The sequence below is a fragment of the Penicillium bovifimosum genome (genome assembly GCF_028826915.1).
Source record: "Penicillium bovifimosum strain IBT 22155 chromosome Unknown utg000001l_segment0_segment0, whole genome shotgun sequence".
NCBI classification, from domain to species: Eukaryota; Fungi; Ascomycota; class Eurotiomycetes; order Eurotiales; family Aspergillaceae; genus Penicillium; species Penicillium bovifimosum.
In genome coordinates this window covers 2910249-2930620 of record NW_026622710.1, presented here as the reverse complement: position 1 = coordinate 2930620, position 20372 = coordinate 2910249, and the positions used below count along the sequence as shown (strand labels likewise).

Here is a 20372-nt window from a genome sequence, read left to right as displayed (position 1 = left end):
GAATCTAATATTGAATGGTCACCAAGTGCAGGCCAGGAGTGCGTATGGTTGAATGTTGGTGGTGTTTTGATTGCGGGGTTTCGGCCCGGGATCCGGGGGGTTTAGTTATCTAGGCCTTACTAAGTCGATAGCAGCCCAGCCCTAACCTGAGACTACATGGAGGAACTACTGGCAGATTGACAGGCAAAAATAGCTCATAACTTCTTCCAAGAACATTGGAATGATGTGTCGTTATTTACCTCAGGACCGAGTCACTTCCGCTAAATTAAGACTAGCGAATGGGATTATGCAAAGACGACAAGCATCAATACCTATGATCGTCCAAGAATCCTGAAGCCTAGAGATCGTCCCGCCTGTACTGGCTTAATAGGAAGTATGTTATACATCGTACCTGGGTCGGGCATATGGAGGATACCTACATCGTTGCATAGGTTCCATTACTTCCACAGCGACCCTCTAACGTCCAATGGCTCTTCCAACCGTAGTATAACCTAGGTTACTACCTACGCCACAAACTCGATATAGATACAAGCAAACCTTTTGTAGAATGCTGCCCGGATGCCAAGTCAAGTCCCTGATCTGGGGTTGCTGTACCTACTTCCATCGCCTCGTCTATCTATAGTCTATATATACCTGCAGATCGGCAGGGTTCGGCTACAGCGGGAGAACCACCTGCATACAACAGGACATACCTACATTTGCATGATTGACATACTGAGATTCTCGGAGATTCAAAGTCACCGAGAAATGGTCGAAGCATGTCTAACAGTCCCGTCTAAGGCTACAAGATACAGAAAATATGCACCGATTGGCCCCACAGTGTGGCTTAGACTTGGACAAGGTCGTGAAGACATCTTGGCAGCACAAATGTCTCCGCCACTATGCTCGCTAATTCAACCCGATTTACTTCTGTTTGCGCTTGGCAGAGCTCAATGATTAACCAGGCAACTGCTTTTCCACAGTCGACATTGGTGGCCTTTCGCTGATCAGTGGGGGATCATCCCGTCAATGTCCTTGGCAATTATCCTAGGACTGTAGGACATACTAACTCCGCAACATTGTTCGAGGCTCAGATCATCAACTATGTACTTCGTACAGAGAATGATCAAGGGAACCGCCAAGAGAAATCAAGGAGAAAGGGAGCAGCAAGATAAATAGACTTCCGACCTTATAAATATGCCATGAACTCCCATCATTTGCATCAGAATCAAGAACATTCCAGTTACTCAACATCTACCTATCAATCGTCATTCAAACTCAATCATGCGTACTCAGCAGCTCCTCCCTCTATGTGGCCTTCTTCTGGCCAGCAACTTTGCCATTGCATCCAAATTGGACCATGACGATGTCCCCAATAGCTGCTGGGCTGCCTGCAGTTCTGTCGTCCGAGTCGCCAACAGCTGCGATGACAGGCACGAGAGGGATTCTTCCGAAATCCAATGCATCTGTGATTGGGATGAAGCGAAAACACAGATCCCGCTCTGCTCCGCTTGCATCACCCAGCATCAGGCCGACAGGCGAAACGGCACCCACAGAGACCAGGATCCCGATCATGACCATGACCACGACCACGATGACGACGATGACGACACTGATGATGATGACGATGATAACGGTATGTATAATGCGAGATATCCCTGATCATCTTGCGACAAGAGAATTAATATGGTAATCAGAGGCCCTTGATCTCGTCCGCTCGTGCCGATTCACCACAACTACCTACAACTCAGCCGCTGCCACTACTCTAGTTGGCACTTCCACCGCCACTGCTGCTTCGACTGAAGCCACCACTACGGACGCCTTCGGTGCTGCTACATCGAACACGGCCTCTGCAACGGACTCTTCCAGCCCCAACGGAGCCAACGGTCAGGACTCGAGTTCTGTTACACCGTCGTCCTCTGATTCGGCTGGCACCTCGCCGGGCTCAGCATCCTCGCCCAGTCCCACACCTGATGCTGCGGCGGGGGCTTCGGCTCCAGGTGCTGCATCCATGGCCGGTATCATGGGGCTGATGGCTCTTGCTTGGCTGTGACTGAGATTCGTCAGTCGGGTCTCCAGCTTATATGGATTGGATCTGAATGAGTGAATATGTGCATCGCTTTATGAATATATGTCGTGCTTTAAACTTTCAGATGTTCAACAGTAATGATAGATTTCAATACACCGTAGTTTTCCACAAGCAATCCCCTCACCCCTGCTTGTTTGGGGTGGACGAGTTCCCGAGAATACCTTCGACAGGCGTGACTTTGCCATCTTGATTAATGTGGAGTTTGCTGGTTCGATTGGTTTTGTTCGGTGACAAGTATATTGTCCTAGGCATTTGTTCAAGCCCGGGCAGCTACCTAAGTACAGTCATGTCTAATTGAAGGGTATCTCATCCATCCAATATCCCCAGAAGTCTTCACCAAAGAGACCTTCGACTGGGTCTTCATAGTCCATATCATATACATCCCTATAACATTGCGCTTTTGCAGGACAACTGTGTATACACGGTTAGCATTGATCCACTAGTTCTCTTTCGCCGGAAAATACTCACAACACAGGATCCTGGCCGAAGATAATGTGCCATAAGTACTCAAAAACACGACCACTCGTCTCGTCATCCAATTCAGTCGTCATCAGCCACCGATGATACGACTCGTAGTCACTTCGCGGCCGCTGGAGAACCTGCTCTCTGGTCACAGCAAACTGAGCACAACAAGGCGTAGCAACAATTTCGGGCACATCTGTATTGTTGAAAATGCGGAGCCAAGCCCCCGCAAAGGCAAGCTCGGTGGTGCGACCAGCCGTTTGCCGGAATGGCTGAACCTCATCGGGGCATCCAGGAGACCAGTCACAGCGTAGGTTGAGATATCCAACTTTCCGGAGATAGTCGAGTTGCAGTCTTTGGACCGTCAATACGTTGTCCTGCTCCCAGAACTCGACGTGACCGCTATATTGATGAGCATGGAGGAATACTATGTACTCGGGCAACTTGTGATAGTTGTCGAGAATGTATTGCAGATAAGCATTGCTCTCTTTGCCTTTGTTATGTTTGACTGAGAGGGATGCCTCCGGGTCATCGACAAGATAGACCGCGTGTTGCCATCTATTCGGTGTCCGGGTCAGTATTGATTCACTTAGTTATGGACTGGTAATTGACATGTGAGCACTTACTCTGGCAGCTGCTCCTCAAGCCAGTCGGTGTCCTCATACGACATTTTCCCCAAAACAATGATGCGGTCCAACTTCGGAGTAACCTTCGGGCGAGGAAGCGCAGTTGATGAAGATTCTACCTTCTGCTCTTCTTGCTCTACCGGAGTGAGTAAATTCTCATGTGGTTCCTGCAGATCGGATAACATGTTCCTGCTTATAGCCTCGAACAATGGCTCTTGCACATCCCATTCAGCGCTAGGGACATCGACGGGAATGCGCTGGGGTTCAGAGTCGGCCATCACTAGACGAGAGGCGGGCCGGATCGTAGGCGTCCATTTCCTCCGTGTAGTGGATGTGGCAATAGGCGCCGAGACCAGCTCGATATACGCATCGCCATGATCTTCCCTGGTGTTCTGTAGATCACGTCTAACATGCCATTGCGAAATGAAATCGAGATAGATCTTCCACAGAAACATGACCACCACTAGCACAATGGCCACCCGTGATAAAGTGCGCATTGTCCATGGCATAGAAATATTCACAAGAGAAGAAGTCGTGAACACGTCAAAAGTTTTAAGGTAGCGGCTGATTGCCACTATTCGCCTTGGCCTTCAGCCCGTCAGCTTGGGTGGTTTCTGCAAGAGCTCGCGACGATGAGCCACATAAAAAAATATATTCTGAACTGGACGCGAGATTGGTAGAGAAGTAAATGTGCCTACTCGAAAATCTTTTCTCGGAGATGACTCGTGCTAAGCAGGCTTGATCCGGCGAGTGCAACCTCTTGTCGATGTGGGTCTCACTGTCGTCACTCATTTGTGTCTACTCCGTACCTCGAGAGAAGCCGAGAAATATTTATGTCCCATGCAGAACAGTCATGAAGGTGTTGTGATTTGCGAAAGACATGGGCATAGTTATGCTTTTGAATACATTATGTTAAGAATGTACCAGCGGGAGCCAATCCCGTTAGACTAGGAGCCGCATGAGCTTCATTTCCATGAAGGCAATAGCACTTTACCAATGCAATGCATGTGCTGATAAAGTAGATCGCAAGTTTTATTGAAATACTTCTTCTCGTCGAATGTTAGGCAAGTAAGACCCACCATCGAGCCTTCCATGACTGAGGTTTTAGTCTGCTCCGATGTCAGTCAAATGGCCATTTGAGGATCTCTGGGTTCATAAGAGTAGTATGCTCAAGTATTCCTCGCCTGCCATGTACGCAGTACAGGCCAAACGGTTGCTTGACCTCCAAATAGGGTGTTTCCAGGTTTTCCCCTGAAAGGTCATCCATGTTTTTGCGACCCGACCCGTTGTGGATCAGCCCACCGTCTTGTGAATGCTATCTGGAGATGATTGCTTTGTTCGTTTCATCATGCGTGCAGCGTGATATACCACACAAGTCGGATGGTAATGGGTAGCAAGACGCTCCAGCGCCACTGTTCTGCGAGACATCACCGTTTTCCCATAAATTCGAGACCAGCCATCCGACAGTCCCGGACTAGAGCAGGCCTGAAAGTTCCGTAGTCTCTTTTAGCGCCACTCTAAGCCCAGCGAGTCAGCGACCATACCAGATTCCAAAGCCGAGCATGACCACGAGCCGGAGCTCCCCTGCTCCACTGGGCTGGGGTCTGACACTGCCACTAACGGTTCTAATCAGCGTCTAGCGGGTTCTAGCTGGACCACAGGAGCCTCTGAGAAAGTTCGGCGCACACGCTAGAACCGGGGAAGGCGCGGATCGTGGAGACGGACGAAAGTTCCAATTTCGTGGAGTGGGACTGGGTCAGCATAGCTTCATGTACCGTCAATCCGTCGTGCATGGTGCCGATTTGGAATAAGGTGGGAGCTTGTTGTTAGTCCGCTTGGGAGTCATTGGCGTAAGCTTGCAAATCACAGAGCCAGGCTTGTACAAATCTATCGGGTGGCGAGTCATGGACTCGGGGGATGAGTCGAAAGATGGGGCGAGATGGAATAGGGGGAGAGACTAAATTCAGGAGCACTATAATAGTACATTTCCATAACGAAAAATGACAATACAAAGAGACCCCTGAAGTATTTGCGAACGGTAGACAATAAGATAGTTAATTAAAGACGGGTCAATGGTCAATGCTGATTGCTGAGTATCAATACCAGTGTCATAAGCAATGCCCTTCGAAGCACGAGGCAGGGGGCGAACCCCAACGGGCCGTACTATGTCATCCTCGTGCGCAACATCCACGAGCCAGGTTAGAGGCGAATATTGAACTCCATGAGATGAAGAGATCTTTGATTTTGCTCATCTTGTCAACTTGTCACTTTCCAAACCCACCTTAGCGGGGCTCCCTGGCCCTAACTTATCTAGTGACGAGCCTACCGAGACATGGCTTGGTAAATGACTTATGAGGGGGGACTTCCCCCAAAAATAGGGATGACAAGCAACCGGGACTGTTGAATTGGCCGGTAAAAGACCCGATTTCCAAATTAAACAGGGGGAGTGGATCTTCAATACATACAGAGAAGGGGAAAAGAGAAGAGAGAATAGGGGATGTTCATGATCCTGTACGATGTGTACGGAGTATACGGAGTGTATCTTTGGCAGTCATAGCGGGGAGCAGTTCCAAGGTTGAGCAGCGGGTGACCAAAAGCCTACATTTTAGATGTACACCGATGGATGTACACAGATGTAGTAGATGTTATGAGGATAACATAGCATACGGAGTTAGTAGAACAACTCCGTACTCCCCATAGTGTATCATAGTCACCTGCAGGTCAAGAAATAGTATCATTTCATTGGTATGGCGAGTCCACCAAAGATCCCAGGGGCGAGGGAGAGTCGATCTCCAGATCGAAACAGTATAAGTACGGGCCTAGTCTTTTTTATTGTCAACTCTTCAACTGTATACATAACTTCGTATCTATTCCTCTGATCACCTGCTTTCTGCCTAAGGAGTCTTATATTTCGATCCTCTTCATCATCTTCTCTTCTTATCACCTCCTTACTCCTCTGTTCTTGGCGAATTTGTGGACCGCTTTCTCTCAAATTCTTTCTTTCTTTTTTTTTCATCTCTCTTTGATCTTGAGATCTATATCAGATCTATATCATCTCTACATATATTGATATCTGTTGGATATCCTGTTGATATTGAAAGTTCCTTGGAGAGGGGAGTCAAATCGAAACGACCCATTCCCAAAATACCCGGGGAAACGACGAGAAAAACGAAAGGCGAAACTTTCAAAAAGGAAAACGAAAAAAAAAGAAAATCAAAACCGAACTTCTTCTTCTCCCTTGAATGAATCGAAGCATTCAATTAACGAAGTTTTGGTGATCTTTTCTCTTCAGTTTTCTCTTTTTCTTTCCTTTTTTCTGCCTATTCTGCCTTTTCTGCCCTCTTTTTTTTCACCCATTTTCCATTTCGCCCGAATTTCTCCCTCCGATCGGCTTTCCCTTTCTTCCCCCCCTCCGCACAATCCCGTCCCCTCGACGGTCCCTGTGTACAACCAAACAAATTTCGCTCTCATGGTGGAGTAGTCCGTGATCTTTCGTAACCTGGAATTTGTTTGGTGGAATTTTCACATTCCTCGGACGGAATGAGTTATCAACAAGACATGTATCACGATCATTCTGCGCGTTCCCCTGGCTCTCAGCGACACCAGCAACCTCTACACCGTCAGCCGTCTCGACAGTTCGACGCCTACGGCCCCATGCCGACCAATATGTATGAACAGGATCAGATGCGGTACGAGTCCGGTCGCCTCGAACGCCTGAACCCAATGCAGAACAACTCCTACGGATATGACATCTCAGGCTCACAGACATGGAATCCCAATGGGTTTGCCAATGCCCAAACCCTCGGTGGAATTCGTTCAGCTTCCGCCAGTTTGAAGCCCAATGCCCGTGGACGTGCCGGTCTCCCCACTGTATGTCTCGTCTTTCGATCCCAACCGAGTCCCCTTTCATCCCGAGGAATTTACTGACAATCTGCCCACGAAGACCTGGTTGGATCAGCAGCCGAATATGCCCCAAGCATTTTCGAACCTGGGCCCTGGCCCCATTCAGAGCAGTGCCATGCGGCCGGAAGCATCGGCTTCATCCGCCGACGACGACGAATTGATCCCAACAGCAATTGTCATCAAAAATATTCCGTTCGCCGTCAAGAAGGAGCAGCTGGTGCAGTTGATGACGGAACTCAACCTCCCCTTGCCCTATGCCTTCAACTACCACTTCGACAATGGCGTGTTCCGTGGTCTGGCCTTCGCCAACTTCACATCCGCAGAGGAGACGGCAACCGTCATCGAGGTCCTCAACCACTTTGAGCTGCAGGGTCGGAAATTGCGAGTCGAGTACAAGAAGATGCTGCCGTTGCAGGAGCGCGAACGGATCGAGCGCGAGAAGCGGGAACGTCGTGGCCAGCTGGAGGAACAGCACCGTCCGATGGGAGGAGGTCCTCAGCTCCAGACTCAAAGCTCTATGTCTTCGCTCACCTCCCACATTCCGGCCACCTCTCCGTCGCCTGTATCCCAGCGCGGCCAAAAGATCGGTAGGTTACACAGTCTTTCAAATTTCTCGGAAATCCGACCTCGCGTGGCTAACCCAAATTTGTGTACAGAGGTGGACCTGAACGACACCCAGACCCTTTCCTACTACTCCCAGCTACTGCTGTTCAAGGAAGACACCGTCCGCGATTCCGTCATCTTCCCCCACAACCTCACCCCCTCCCAACGTCGCACAGTCCACACTCTGGCTCACAACATGGGCCTGGGTCATGCTTCCCGTGGCAGCGGTGAACAGCGCCAGGTCCAGGTCTTCAAAATTCCTGCTGGTGCCAACGTTAGCCCTCCGACCTCCTCGATCCCACCTTCTGGCCAGTCCGACGGGGGCCGCCGTGGCCTCAACCGGGCGGCTACCATCGACTTCAGTGAGGCTCGCCAAGAAGCCGGACCTGGCTCCTTTAACACCTTGCGTGGACAAACCTCGGGCTTTTTGGGAGTAATGGACTCTCCCGGAAACTTCGCCAACGGTCAGAACCTGCGCGCCGCCAAGTCGTTTGCCGACCTGCGATCGTACACTCCCTCGCCCGTGCCTTCCTCCGCCAGCTTCCCCGCTGCCTTGCAGTCCAACGGTGCCCGTCTCCAGTACGAGGGTGCGCAAACGGCTACTTCCCACATTCCCACTCTGAACTCTGCCCAGTCCGGTTCCAACCTGGGCATGCAACGTGACGACAACCTATTGGTCAACAGCCTTGGTGGCCTGTCCCTCGGCACCGGCATTGGCGGTCCCAACTCCAGCCCCCGACGCCTGAGAGGCATGTTCTCTTGGGAACAGGATAACCAACAATCCAACGCTGGCGCAATCGGTAGCAACCGCAGCATGGGTATGGGCTACGACGGCCAGCAGGAGCGCATGCCTGTCCGCCAACCCCGTGGCCCGACTCCCGACAAGGGCACCGGCTTTCGTCGCCAGAACGGCCACCAAGCCCGCGGGAGTGATGAACTTCGCACCAGCTCCGGTGTAGAGATCATTGTGGAGTAGGATCACAAAAACCTACAAAAAAACATTGGACGAATTTATTGAAAATGGCGACTCCCCTTTTTTATTGCCAGCATCCGACTGATTTGCCGCGAGACGGATACGACTCGTATTACGAGACCCTATTCTGCGAATTATCGGCTTACGATTCGATGAGGGATGACGAGATGACAACAAGAAAGAAAAAAAAAACAGACCAGAAAATCCTTTGTTTTCGCTGATCTAGCCAAGTTTTAGACGTTTCTTTTCTGGGGCAGCCCAACAGACGTGCGGTTTGGATGAATGCTTTGTTTTCCCTGGACTCGTCCACTTACTCTGGACGTGTTCGCTTTTTTACTTATTTACTGAAATCCTTTTCTGATATTGCGGGCGCCTTGCATGCAAATCCATGGCTTTCTATCATGCTATGTCTGGCGGAACGAACTCCACGACGAATGCCTCCTGGTGATATCCGGGACGCATACGAAGAATGACACAAAAGACCTTCTTGCCCATCGGCAGAAGAAACGACAAATACCAGCATCTTGCATATTCTTGTCTGTTCAGTTTGTACATGGGGTGACTCGCATCCGTTTTTAATGTTTCTGGCCCCCGACGGCCGCTTTCTCCTAATCTCCTGGGGAAATTCATGTTCGGTCTGTCCAGGTGCGGTGGTTGTGACAAGTCTGCTTTCTTTTCTTCTCTACCTTCTTTTCCGCCTGCTTTGGTTGCTTTCCTCTTTGACCTGATATCGTTCGAATGGAGGAATCGGTGGTCATGGCGAACCTACAACTCCCAGTCAAATAAAAATCGCAGCAACTATATTGCCATACTCATAGCATGCTGCTTTCCCAATGTGCCGACTCGATGGATCAGCCTTAGTGCAGATGCCTGTGCACTTCCTCATTGCTGTTGATGTATACTCCCACGTCTCGTTGCCGAGGGTTCTATATCCATGCTCGGTATCTTGCCATCTTGCCATCTAGGAATCGCTTTCCTCTTTCTATTGCCTTTGTACTCAGAATCTACCAATCAATCAATGTACCTTCTACTGCTTGTCGTCCACCAGTAGGATATTGAAATATTCTATGTCAGCAAATAGATTCTTAGGTTGACTCGATGAGTCCTAGAAGTTGGAAGTATCAAATCACATAGTTAAAGTACACAGTACATTTTGACACGACTTGAATGCCAAGACCATATGACGCGTTGTTTACCTCGTTCTCCCGCCGAGTTATGCATGTTTGTCCCTGTCGATCCCCCGTGGTTCCCGACTGTGTATATGCAAGGTTCTCTCATCAGAGAGGGGAAAGTAGCCAGCTAACGTACCTACCACAACAAACTGATTTCTCAATGTTATTGGTAGCTCCACATGCTTGTTGCCATATCGGATATTTGGCTCCTTACCTGAGGAATGTTAACGGGATAACCATCGGACTTGACTCAGGAACCTTCCACTGGGGGAGTCTAGATATATCTAACTACGTACCCGGACCTACTAACGTAGCTAAGGCATGGCCTACAGAATTGGGATCAGGGTAGGTAAGATTCGAAATCTACACAAGTGAAAACTACGTGATTACTCGTAACAGGCATGAAGCACATAGAATCAGTAAAATTTCCACTACCAGGATATCCCCATTTTCCCATTACAGCGCCCTAAAATAAAGTCGATAGAAAATGAAACACGACTGAAAAAAGAGAAAAAAAAAGACCGGGGAATATCAGACAAAAAAGTACAAATAGAGCGCCATGAAGAACAAAGCCAATCGAGCGGAGAAGTGGGCAGGCAGGGTCGGTTGTTGGTGTTCAGAATGTTAGCGCGACCTCACGCGGCACCAGGCCATCTTTTTTCGCATCATTTCAGGTGTTGATTTAGAGCTCGGCCTTGCCACCCTTCTTCTTGTTCTCAACTTTCAGGAGCAGCGCACGGTTGATGCGGGGCAGAACACCACCAAAGGCGATGGTGGCACGGATAAGGGTATCCAGCTCTTCATCACCACGGATAGCCAGTTGAAGGTGGCGAGGGGTAATGCGCTTGACCTTGAGGTCCTTGGCAGCGTTGCCAGCCAGTTCAAGAACTTCGGCAGTCAGGTACTCGAGAACAGCAGTGACGTAGACGGCAGCTAGGGAAGGGAGGTGTTAGCGACGGGATAGGCGGGGCGGGCCAAGTTTCAAGGGGCAGCGTACCCTTAGCACCAACACGCATCTTGTTCTGGGTGTTGTTCTTCAAAAAGCGCTTGACACGGCCACAGGGGAACTAAAGTTCACGTATGTTAGCGATCGCGCTACATTTGTACAGGTGGCGACTGGAGGGAAATCGCGTCTGGAAATAGGGCATGCGACCGCAAGGTTCAAGTTTGGAAGCCGAGATAGCCCCTATTGGAGGGACGAACTCGACGCGTCTTCGAGGGGTAAGCAGTTCCATCGACGAACTCATCGCACACATCGCATGATCACTCCCAGACACGACTATCCCTAAACCACCAGCAATGAGAGAGGTTCCGATGTGACTAACCTGCAGACCAGCCTTCGCACTGTGAGACTTCTGGGCCTTGCCCGCCGCATCACCCTTTCCACCCTTTCCACCGATCGACTTTCCCTTTCCGCCAGGCATTGTGAATTAGTTATGCGAACGCGGTCGCAAAGAAAGGTTTAGTAGAGGGAGATGAAAACCAAGACAATATGGCCCTGGTGTGGATGTGGAGGCGATTCAAAGTGTAGAAGAAACGCGCGTTGTTGATGGATGGAGAAGTCAGAATGTGCCAGGCCGGCTGAGCCAAAAAGACAATCTGACGCTAGTCCCAATGCGGAAACATCCCTCACACGTTGGCTGACAGCTTGGTATGAACCACCGAAGGACCATAGAAAGACCCTGACAAACTGGCTTTGATTAGTAGCTATGATGTATAAGCAGTAAATCTCCCTTCAAGAAATAGGGCTGGACCCATTGCTAGTTCCCCCTGGTGAGGAGACAATATCATGGGGCCAGCATGCCTTCATCCTGGATGTGAGTGCGATCGAGGCTCCTGGACGTATGGGTATGATCGACAAGTAAGAGTTTTGTAATTGCTATTGCCCAAGCTACTGGGCAACTTCAATTGGAGATAGTAGAGACCCATCAGTGTGGTGGTTGCTCATCTTTTGCAAATAAGCTGGTCGGGTTTGAAGCTGGACCATCACAGCTGGTATGCCATTGCCAGCAGTGGGAGGGTCATGTGACCCACTTGCCCCGAACAAAGCGAACAAAGCCCCGAAGGAATAGCGCGTCGGCCAAACTGATTTTCCGGCACCCTGGCCTTCCAGAAATGCCAGGTGGCCCGCGCCTTCCACAAGTTTTGTTCGCTATTCGCGCGATACATTTTCAAGACGACGATTCATCTATCTCGCAAAGTATCCGGCAAAATGGTGTCTCCTCAAATGTATGTTCGCACCAAGAGAAATTCTATCAATGATTCACTCTGTTCACAGAAACTAATAATGGTCGCACAGTACCAATCTCGCCATCATCTTGGTGATGATGCAGCTGGCCAAGAAGGTTCCTTTTGAGGATCCCCAGGTCTTGATGCTCGTGCGCGGCTGCTACATCCTGTCCAACATCCTCATCCTGGCTGTTCACCTGTATACACAGTTCAAGATCAACCAAAAGAAGGGTACGCTGACCCCGATCGCGTCGTTCCCATTGACTCACAGTACTGATTGAATATCTCTAGACATGACGACCCTCAAGTACGTTGAGCCCGCCCCGATGGGCAGCACCGAGGAACCTAAGCCGGTTACAACCACCAACATGGACTACGACAAGGGTCAGCTCCGCCAGTTGCTCCGCAGCCAGCTGATGGGTGTTGGTATGATGGGTGTGATGCACCTGTACATGAAGTACACCAACCCCCTCCTCATCCAGTCGATCATTCCCCTCAAGGGAGCCCTCGAGTCCAATCTCGTCAAGATCCACGTCTTCGGCAAGCCTGCCACTGGCGACCTTGCCCGTCCCTTCAAGACCGGTGGTGGCTTCATGTCCCAGGGTGGACCTAAGAGCGACAAGGCCTCCATTGAGGCTGCCGAGAAGAACTGGCGCGGCGGTGTCAAGGAGGAGTAAATGATATATCTTCTTGCTTTCGTGTCCTCAGCACAGCATAGGGTTACAATCGCATTTCCCACCCATGGTGGTGTTCGATGGCCGATCTGGATCATAGCACACTGTGTCCCGTCATCTCTCTTCATTGTACCATAATCCATAATTCCATCTTCCTGAATTCGGGCCCTCGTTGCTGGGATGCTGGGACCCTGAAGTGCCATTCTTAACCATTGTGTCCCCTAGGTGTCGTCTGCCCTACATGTACTACGTACGATGTAAATTCCGCTGTACCACTCACGTGTTGGGAGGTTGCGTCACTGATGTCTAGATCTGATTCCACAGCCTTACATGCCGAGATGGGCTGATCAGGTGTCACGTCGAACCTTGTCCTTGGGTGACATAGCTTGTGCCTTCATGGCCTTGTCCCGTTGGCTGCCTCTCAAATCGGATGAACGGCGCGGTGGAGGCAAAAGGGATTTCTAATCGAGTGAGATTGGGCGACTCTATTAGTCTTCAATCGTTCTCTTTCAGTCAAGAGCATAGGTAATTCGTTCGAACCCTATAGAAAGCATAGCCTCAAGAGAAACAATAATAAAAAAAGAAGAAAATTCTGCAGGATCCCGTGGCCCCCATGCATTGAGGTACCGGTGACTCCTTTCAGGGCGGAGGGAGCCACAACTTATATCGCCATACTCGATCCGTCCACCGCAGAGTGGCCCGCATTTGTAGATGTGAGAGAATGTACATCCAAGTACAAGGGGAGAATTAATTGAATCAATTCAATATTCTAGAACATATCTCGTTTGCCCTGTATCCTAGGTAATATACTATATATACTATACAAAATAAATTACCACAACTACCTCATACATAGCCGGGGATAACATGTCATAGCATCATCCATCTTGCCCCCCTCCTTAAGTTATAGCCCATTTCTAGTTCAATCACCTCGGTATTGCCCTCGGCTTGTACCTAATAGAACTGCTTATTATCGTGATCATCTCCTTGTACCCGAGTAGACATGAGATTTATGAGAGAAGCTCCGAGAAAGTCGTAGTCAGAACCCGAAGAGCGTGAGAGTGGTGAGTTCCTATTGGTCTATAGGAGCTAGTGAGGGGCACTGCAAGAGGATAATATCGTGACGCTTCCTGTTTTGCCCGGTGTATGAAACCGGAAATGGGGTTGCTGGGCAAACATGAAAGCGGCAGCAGTCGGGAAAAACAATTTCGAGCTCCGATCCGGGGAGTTGTACAGTCTTGTACCTACTGCGCCGCTGCGGTATCCGCTGCCCCTCCGTGTTCTCGGTGAGGGGTGATCTGTCCGTTGCGTCAGTCATCCATTTTTTGGTTAATACATATTGCCCCTCCCCCGATCTTTTTCCTTTCCTTCTTTTTCTTCTTCTCCCCATCTACTATTCAAATTGATTCTCTTCCCCTTTTAATCAATTTTACTACAGTGAGTTCTTCGGTTTTTATCATCGTCATACTACGACCTTATCTAACAGCTTCCCCAGTAACCGCAATTATGGTTGTCAAAGTCGGTATCAACGGTTTCGGTCGTATTGGCCGCATTGTAAGTTCTTCCATCGAGCATCGAATTTCATCAAGATACTAACAAGCCTCGCAGGTCTTCCGCAATGCGTAAGTCACGGCTTAGAGAAGGTCCAATGAGAAATCGTCTAACCATAGCTTATAGTATCAACGACCCCAACGTCGAGATTGTTGCTGTCAACGATCCCTTCATTGAGACCCACTACGCTGTATGTCGCCCCATCAACCCAACAATATACCATCACTATCTCGGTTGAGTACTAATTCTTAATCTGCTGAGTAGGCCTACATGCTCAAGTATGACTCCACCCACGGTCAGTTCAAGGGTTCCATCGAGGCTGCCAATGATGGTCTCGTTGTGAACGGCAAGAAGGTCACCTTCTTCGCTGAGCGTGACCCCGCTGCCATCCCCTGGGGTAAGGCCGGTGCCGACTACATTGTTGAGTCCACCGGTGTCTTCACCACCCAGGAGAAGGCCTCCGCTCACTTGAAGGGTGGTGCCAAGAAGGTCATCATCTCCGCTCCCTCCGCCGATGCCCCCATGTTCGTTATGGGTGTCAACAACAAGTCTTACACCAAGGATGTCAACGTCCTCTCCAACGCTTCTTGCACCACCAACTGCTTGGCTCCCCTCGCCAAGGTCATCAACGACAACTTCGGTATCGTTGAGGGTCTCATGACCACCGTTCACTCTTACACTGCCACCCAGAAGACCGTCGATGCTCCTTCCTCCAAGGACTGGCGTGGTGGCCGCACTGCGGCCCAGAACATCATCCCCTCCTCCACCGGTGCCGCCAAGGCTGTCGGTAAGGTTATCCCCCAGCTGAACGGCAAGCTCACTGGTATGGCCATGCGTGTGCCCACTTCCAACGTCTCCGTTGTCGACCTCACCTGCCGCATCGAGAAGGGTGCCACCTACGAGGAGATCAAGGCTGTCGTCAAGGCTGCTTCCGAGAACGGCGAGCTCAAGGGTGAGTTTTATCTTTTCTATGATGCTTCCACATGATCCTTTGTTAACATTCTATCTAATAGGCATCCTTGGCTACACTGAGGATGAGATCGTTTCCACCGATCTTAACGGTGATGACCGCTCCTCTATCTTCGATGCCAAGGCAGGTATCGCCCTTAACTCCAACTTCGTCAAGCTTGTTTCCTGGTACGACAACGAGTGGGGTTACTCCCGCCGTGTCGTTGACCTGATCACCTACATCGCCGGTGTGGATGGACAATAGGAATCAGGACAGCATTCTGGGGTCAGAAGTGTTCTTTGAGTGCTGTAGTAAGCAGTTTACCCCACAGCGTGCAAATATGGTTGCATTAAGGGTCCGCCTTGCGGGAAAAACCAGACAATAACGTCAAACAACTTGATAACGTCAATTAATGAAATGAAACGAAACATTTCCAGTTCACTGATCTCTTCAATTACACCTGGTAGACCGTAGTCTTAACTTTACATCAGATTGTGTATAAATTTGCTTTGCGCAATTTCAGTGCCGTATGTATGCATTTTATGGGCTATGTCACAGTCCTGATTCGCGTCCATGATTCCGAGTATGTAACGTCTCATCTACCTAGGCTATCGCATAATCGCAGTATGTTAACATGCACTCATACAATATGAAAATTTGGTTCCCGAGGTCGACGTCGGCATGTTGCTATTGTGATACGCTCTTTATGAAATCTCTACAGCCACTCAATGGCAGATGTGTAGCTTTTGTACGGAGTATGGATGTAGAAGCTGGAGTGATAAGCCCTCTGAAAGAGGCGTCCTTATCGTGCCCTTATCGCGCACGGATCTCCACCCACCGCAACACGCGCTAGTCCTCCGGATGGCGGTCACTACGGCGGTGAACACCACAATGTCGGGCAATAAGAAAGACTGGCCCAAAAGGGATCCAACACGCACATTGATCCATTTCCATTGTCACTCCTGCCCACCATATAGGTCTCTGCAATCTCGCTTTACTTCGAATACTCTTCATTCAACCATAATCCCTTACTTTGTACACTGTGTGTGTATTGCTGTTGACCTACTCGTCGGCAGGAAGTGCTTGTATACCATCGACGTGTGGCTTGTAAAAGCTACCTACACCTCGAGGTATTTATACCAAACTTGGTAGTCTTCCTAACAGCAGACAAGAAGTGGAACACTTGACCGGCTAGTCTTTCATACTTCGCCATACCAGGCGCATCAGGCAACTCAAGCAGAAGCATCAATTCGATCAATATCGGGTTGATATCAAGATTCAAGGTTGCGATACAGCCCAACGCGCCTGTTGTGGAAGCGCTTGGTAATGAACTCATAAGGGCCGAATTTGAAGTCAAAACGAGGGGTACCTGTGGTTTTCTCATCCACAATGGACGGTGACGATGACACAATCATGGGTGATTCCCACCTTCCTAATTTGAATTCCGCCACAGCTTTCACACCAAGCCATCGTCCGACACATTTGAACAATGAATCTAACCCCACGCTGGCTCCTTCTTTCATCTCGCAATCTGTTGCCTCTCCATCACCCAGCTCTGAGAAATCTCAACTTCGGGAGACCATCACCTCTACTCGCATCTCCCCTCCTGAAGGCGTGATTACCATCAGTGATAGTGCAAGCTCTGCTGCTGAACAAGCGTTGAAACGCGATAGTTCAATTGAAGCCAACTCGGACTGGTCGGAAGAAGACATGCCTAAGTCCGGTCTTCCCCTGACATCACTTGCCACAGGACTTTGTTATGATATTCGCATGCGTTACCACTGTGAGGTTCGCCCACAGAGTGATGTTCACCCAGAGGACCCCCGGCGTATCTACTACATTCACAAAGAACTTTGTAACGCTGGTCTGGTCGATAGTGCAGAATCGAGTCGACCTTTGGCGCCCAAGACCCTGCAACGGATCGAGGCTCGCGATGCGACCAGGGAGGAAGTCACTCTAATACATACCAATGCCCACTATGCATTCGTCCGGAGCACCGAAGGTTTGGCCTGCCACGACCTGCAATACTGGCTTGCAACTTTACTGACCTGAAGCATAGATATGCCCGACGAGGTGCTTATTGAGCTGGAGAAGGAACGCGATTCCATCTATTTCAACAAACTGACCTTCGGTGCCGCCATCTTGAGTACTGGAGGAGCCATCGAGACATGCCTGGCGGTCGCACAACGTAAGGTGAAAAATGCCATCGCCGTCATCCGTCCACCTGGTCACCACGCCGAGGACGACGCTGCGATGGGCTTCTGCTTGTTCAACAATGTATCTGTTGCCGCACGTGTTTGCCAAAATAAATTAGGAAACGCCTGTCGTAAGATCATGATCCTTGACTGGTGAGTACATTACATAGCCGCCCTGCCCGTCCACCCACACTGACTGTTGTGCTAGGGATGTTCACCATGGTACGCTGGAGAGTCAATGCTCCGTCTTTCGAGGATTGGTGCTCACAAATCACAGGAAACGGCATTCAGAAGGCATTCTACGATGATCCGAACGTTCTCTATGTTTCAATCCATGTCTACCAAGACGGCCACTTCTACCCGGGAGGCCCCGCAGGAGACTGGGATCACTGTGGCGAAGGTGCAGGAGTCGGAAAGTGAGTCAATGATCAAGCATATGAGATGACTATAAGCTAACGCTTCTCAGGAACGTCAACATTCCATGGCCCAATCAGGGTATGGGCGATGGCGACTACATGTTCGCCTTCCATGAAGTGGTGATGCCTATTGCACAAGAATTTAACCCCGACTTGATTATCAGTGAGATTACCCGAACATTCTAACATCGATAAGATCGTTATTGACACCAGAACAGTCTCGGCTGGCTTTGACGCTGCCGCGGGTGATGTGCTAGGAGGTTGCTTTGTCTCGCCGGCTTGCTATGCCCAAATGACGCACTTGCTCATGACTCTGGCCAACGGGAAGGTCGCGGTCTGTCTGGAGGTAGAGAGGATATTCTTTTCCGATAGCTTTTTGCCAATCTAACATTGACGCAGGGTGGATACAACTTCAAGTCTATCTCGAAGTCGGCTCTCGCTGTGACCAAGACCCTTATGGGAGAACCTCCCGAGCGTTTGACGAACAACATCCCCGCCACCTCAGCAGTCAACGCGGTCCGACAAGTGAGAAGCATCCAGTCCAAGTACTGGAGTTGTCTGTATCCCAAGACGCTCGCCCAGGCGCCACGCGGCGAGCGGCTTCATGGTAAGACCCATGGATCACTGATCAGGCAACAGAGCTGATGCCCTGTCTAGATATCCTGCGCCTTTACCAGGCGAGCCAGCTATATGAAAGCTGCAAGCTCGTACCACTTTGGATTTATCGCACTAGCATATCCAAGTCCTTTGAGAAACAGGTTCTAGCCAGGTAGGCTTCACCATTATATCTGAACGTTCTCGAGTACTCACCATCTGGCAGCTCAAATTACACCCAGGCCGTGCCACTCGTTGTCATCTTCCACGACCCGTAAGTGTTCTTGTGTTCTTCCAATCAGCCGCAGGTCGTATAGCTAACATTGTGTAGGCCCGAGATGTATGGACAAGGCCACTTTGTTACTAATAAGTTGGAGGCCCACGATGTCTGGGTGGTAGGTTATTGGAGATCAGGATTGAGATTACCTCCCTGCTAACACATTCAAAGGCCGATGCACTCAAGGAGTACGTTAAATGGGCTGCGAAAAAGGGTTACGCGGTGATTGATGTCAATATTCCCAAGCACGCAACTCGGGAGGGGGTAAGTCAACTGGTAGTCTCTTTACTGTGGGATAGCAGCTCATATCAGTGCTTTCAGGCTGCCGATCAATTCAAGAGCGTTAGTGAGGATGAGGACCGTTCGGCCGCCACCGAAGAGCTTGCCGGATACTTATGGGACAATTACATCGAGTGAGTCACAACCAACTAAACATCTACCGAGAAGGGTTGGGTTCATATTGAGCTAACGTGTTATCAAAGTGCGCACCATGCAACCGAGATATTCTTACTCGGCGTCGGCAACGCTTTCGTCGGCGTAGTGAACTTGTTGATGAACAGGGGTAAGCTTAGGCCAAACTACTCATGCTGTCCACGGCCGTAGCCTTGCTAATATCCGAGTAGAAAATCTCTACAAGCGTGTCAATGGCGTGGTCTCGTTCGTGTGTGAGAATCCCGTCAAGGCGGTCGCATCCAACACCCAGACTTGGCTTTCGAAGTGGTATCGCGAGGTATGTTGTTTACAATTTCCCACATTGGCGATGTTTCAACTCACATTCGTGTATTACAGAACTCCCTTATCTTTGTTTCAAGAACCCACGGCGTTTGGGACGTTGACCGCAAGCCATCCAAGCGGTACGGACAACTGATCCGATCTCCACGCACGGGACTGAATGACATGCTGGCCGCGCATGAAGAAGAAGTGTACAAATGGATTTCCGATCGTGCCGACCACGTGGATGAGGATACGGAGGAAGATTCTTGATTGATTTCCCAATGTTTCGGGCGAATGCCGACATCCCGTAGACTTCCTTGTCGGGACTCCTATGATGGTCTATTCGAGGCATTTCTATTCATAGCCTAATGTACCATGACATAGTTCGAAGCCACTGCATAACGATACAGCGGCTCACATGAGCTTGAAAACTAGCTGAACCATGGCTCCGCGCAAAGTTTCCCCGCAAACTAAAATAAGCCAGTAAAGGCGCTTTTGAACACACACACCACCACCAACTTCGCCACCAACAAAGACAAGCTGGTGTTAGGCAGATACCAGGTGCGAGATTCTATCGAAGAGTGATATCAGCACTTCTTTGATTTCTAGAGTGTGAAATATGAGACAGTCATGCTTGCTGTGACACACAACCAACCATAAGTCGAGGACCTAGTCATATTATGACCAAGGTACTGCCCACTGCAGACTAATCTGGAGACCTACAGCGTATAGATACTTTCTCGATGGAGCGTTGATCTGCATGTTGTCCCTGGGATGTAACGGTGTCTCACCTTTTACCCCAGAAACCCTGGCAGCGCACACCATGGTTCTGATCTATGCATGAAGACCGAGACCACTATTTCTTTCTCTCCGCTCTTGGCATGATCCAAATGTTCAAGTGATCGTGCGGTTCCACTGGAGCCATTCTCGCCCGCAACCGCATCTAGAGATTTGGTCGAAGCGTTC

At 49.8% G+C, this 20372-nt stretch overlaps 7 protein-coding genes across 7 annotated transcripts; 5 read left to right on the top strand and 2 right to left on the bottom strand.

The window, feature by feature from the left end:
* Nucleotides 1-1263: 1263 nt before the first annotated feature.
* N7515_001115 (putative GPI anchored protein) lies at nt 1264-2032 on the top strand (the record flags this gene model as incomplete). The annotated part of the gene is made up of 2 exons (XM_056661859.1): nt 1264-1615; nt 1677-2032. 2 exons carry the CDS (start codon nt 1264-1266, stop codon nt 2030-2032), a joined length of 708 nt encoding a protein of 235 aa, XP_056527025.1.
* A 326-nt stretch (nt 2033-2358) lies between these two features.
* N7515_001114 (DUF3431 domain-containing protein) lies at nt 2359-3653 on the bottom strand (the record flags this gene model as incomplete). Its single annotated transcript, XM_056661858.1, has 3 exons — nt 2359-2479; nt 2537-3088; nt 3157-3653. The coding sequence occupies 3 exons, from the start codon at nt 3651-3653 to the stop codon at nt 2359-2361; spliced, it is 1170 nt and encodes a 389-aa protein (XP_056527024.1).
* Nucleotides 3654-6696: 3043 nt separating this feature from the next.
* Nucleotides 6697-8638, top strand: N7515_001113 (uncharacterized protein; the record flags this gene model as incomplete). Its single annotated transcript, XM_056661857.1, has 3 exons — nt 6697-7026; nt 7100-7646; nt 7716-8638. The coding sequence occupies 3 exons, from the start codon at nt 6697-6699 to the stop codon at nt 8636-8638; spliced, it is 1800 nt and encodes a 599-aa protein (XP_056527023.1).
* A 1851-nt stretch (nt 8639-10489) lies between these two features.
* htz1 (histone H2AZ) lies at nt 10490-11231 on the bottom strand (the record flags this gene model as incomplete). The annotated part of the gene is made up of 3 exons (XM_056661856.1): nt 10490-10740; nt 10805-10874; nt 11133-11231. The coding sequence occupies 3 exons, from the start codon at nt 11229-11231 to the stop codon at nt 10490-10492; spliced, it is 420 nt and encodes a 139-aa protein (XP_056527022.1).
* Nucleotides 11232-12019: 788 nt separating this feature from the next.
* Nucleotides 12020-12713, top strand: N7515_001111 (PHO88 family protein; the record flags this gene model as incomplete). The annotated part of the gene is made up of 3 exons (XM_056661855.1): nt 12020-12036; nt 12107-12267; nt 12328-12713. The coding sequence occupies 3 exons, from the start codon at nt 12020-12022 to the stop codon at nt 12711-12713; spliced, it is 564 nt and encodes a 187-aa protein (XP_056527021.1).
* Nucleotides 12714-14216: 1503 nt separating this feature from the next.
* gpdA (glyceraldehyde 3-phosphate dehydrogenase GpdA) lies at nt 14217-15474 on the top strand (the record flags this gene model as incomplete). Its single annotated transcript, XM_056661854.1, has 5 exons — nt 14217-14264; nt 14319-14332; nt 14388-14451; nt 14526-15213; nt 15275-15474. 5 exons carry the CDS (start codon nt 14217-14219, stop codon nt 15472-15474), a joined length of 1014 nt encoding a protein of 337 aa, XP_056527020.1.
* A 1125-nt stretch (nt 15475-16599) lies between these two features.
* Nucleotides 16600-19676, top strand: hdaA (histone deacetylase hdaA; the record flags this gene model as incomplete). Its single annotated transcript, XM_056661853.1, has 15 exons — nt 16600-17212; nt 17270-17558; nt 17614-17627; nt 17683-17821; nt 17872-17984; nt 18040-18155; nt 18221-18428; nt 18479-18590; nt 18642-18689; nt 18747-18810; nt 18864-18956; nt 19014-19105; nt 19175-19254; nt 19316-19422; nt 19482-19676. 15 exons carry the CDS (start codon nt 16600-16602, stop codon nt 19674-19676), a joined length of 2283 nt encoding a protein of 760 aa, XP_056527019.1.
* Nucleotides 19677-20372: the final 696 nt, after the last annotated feature.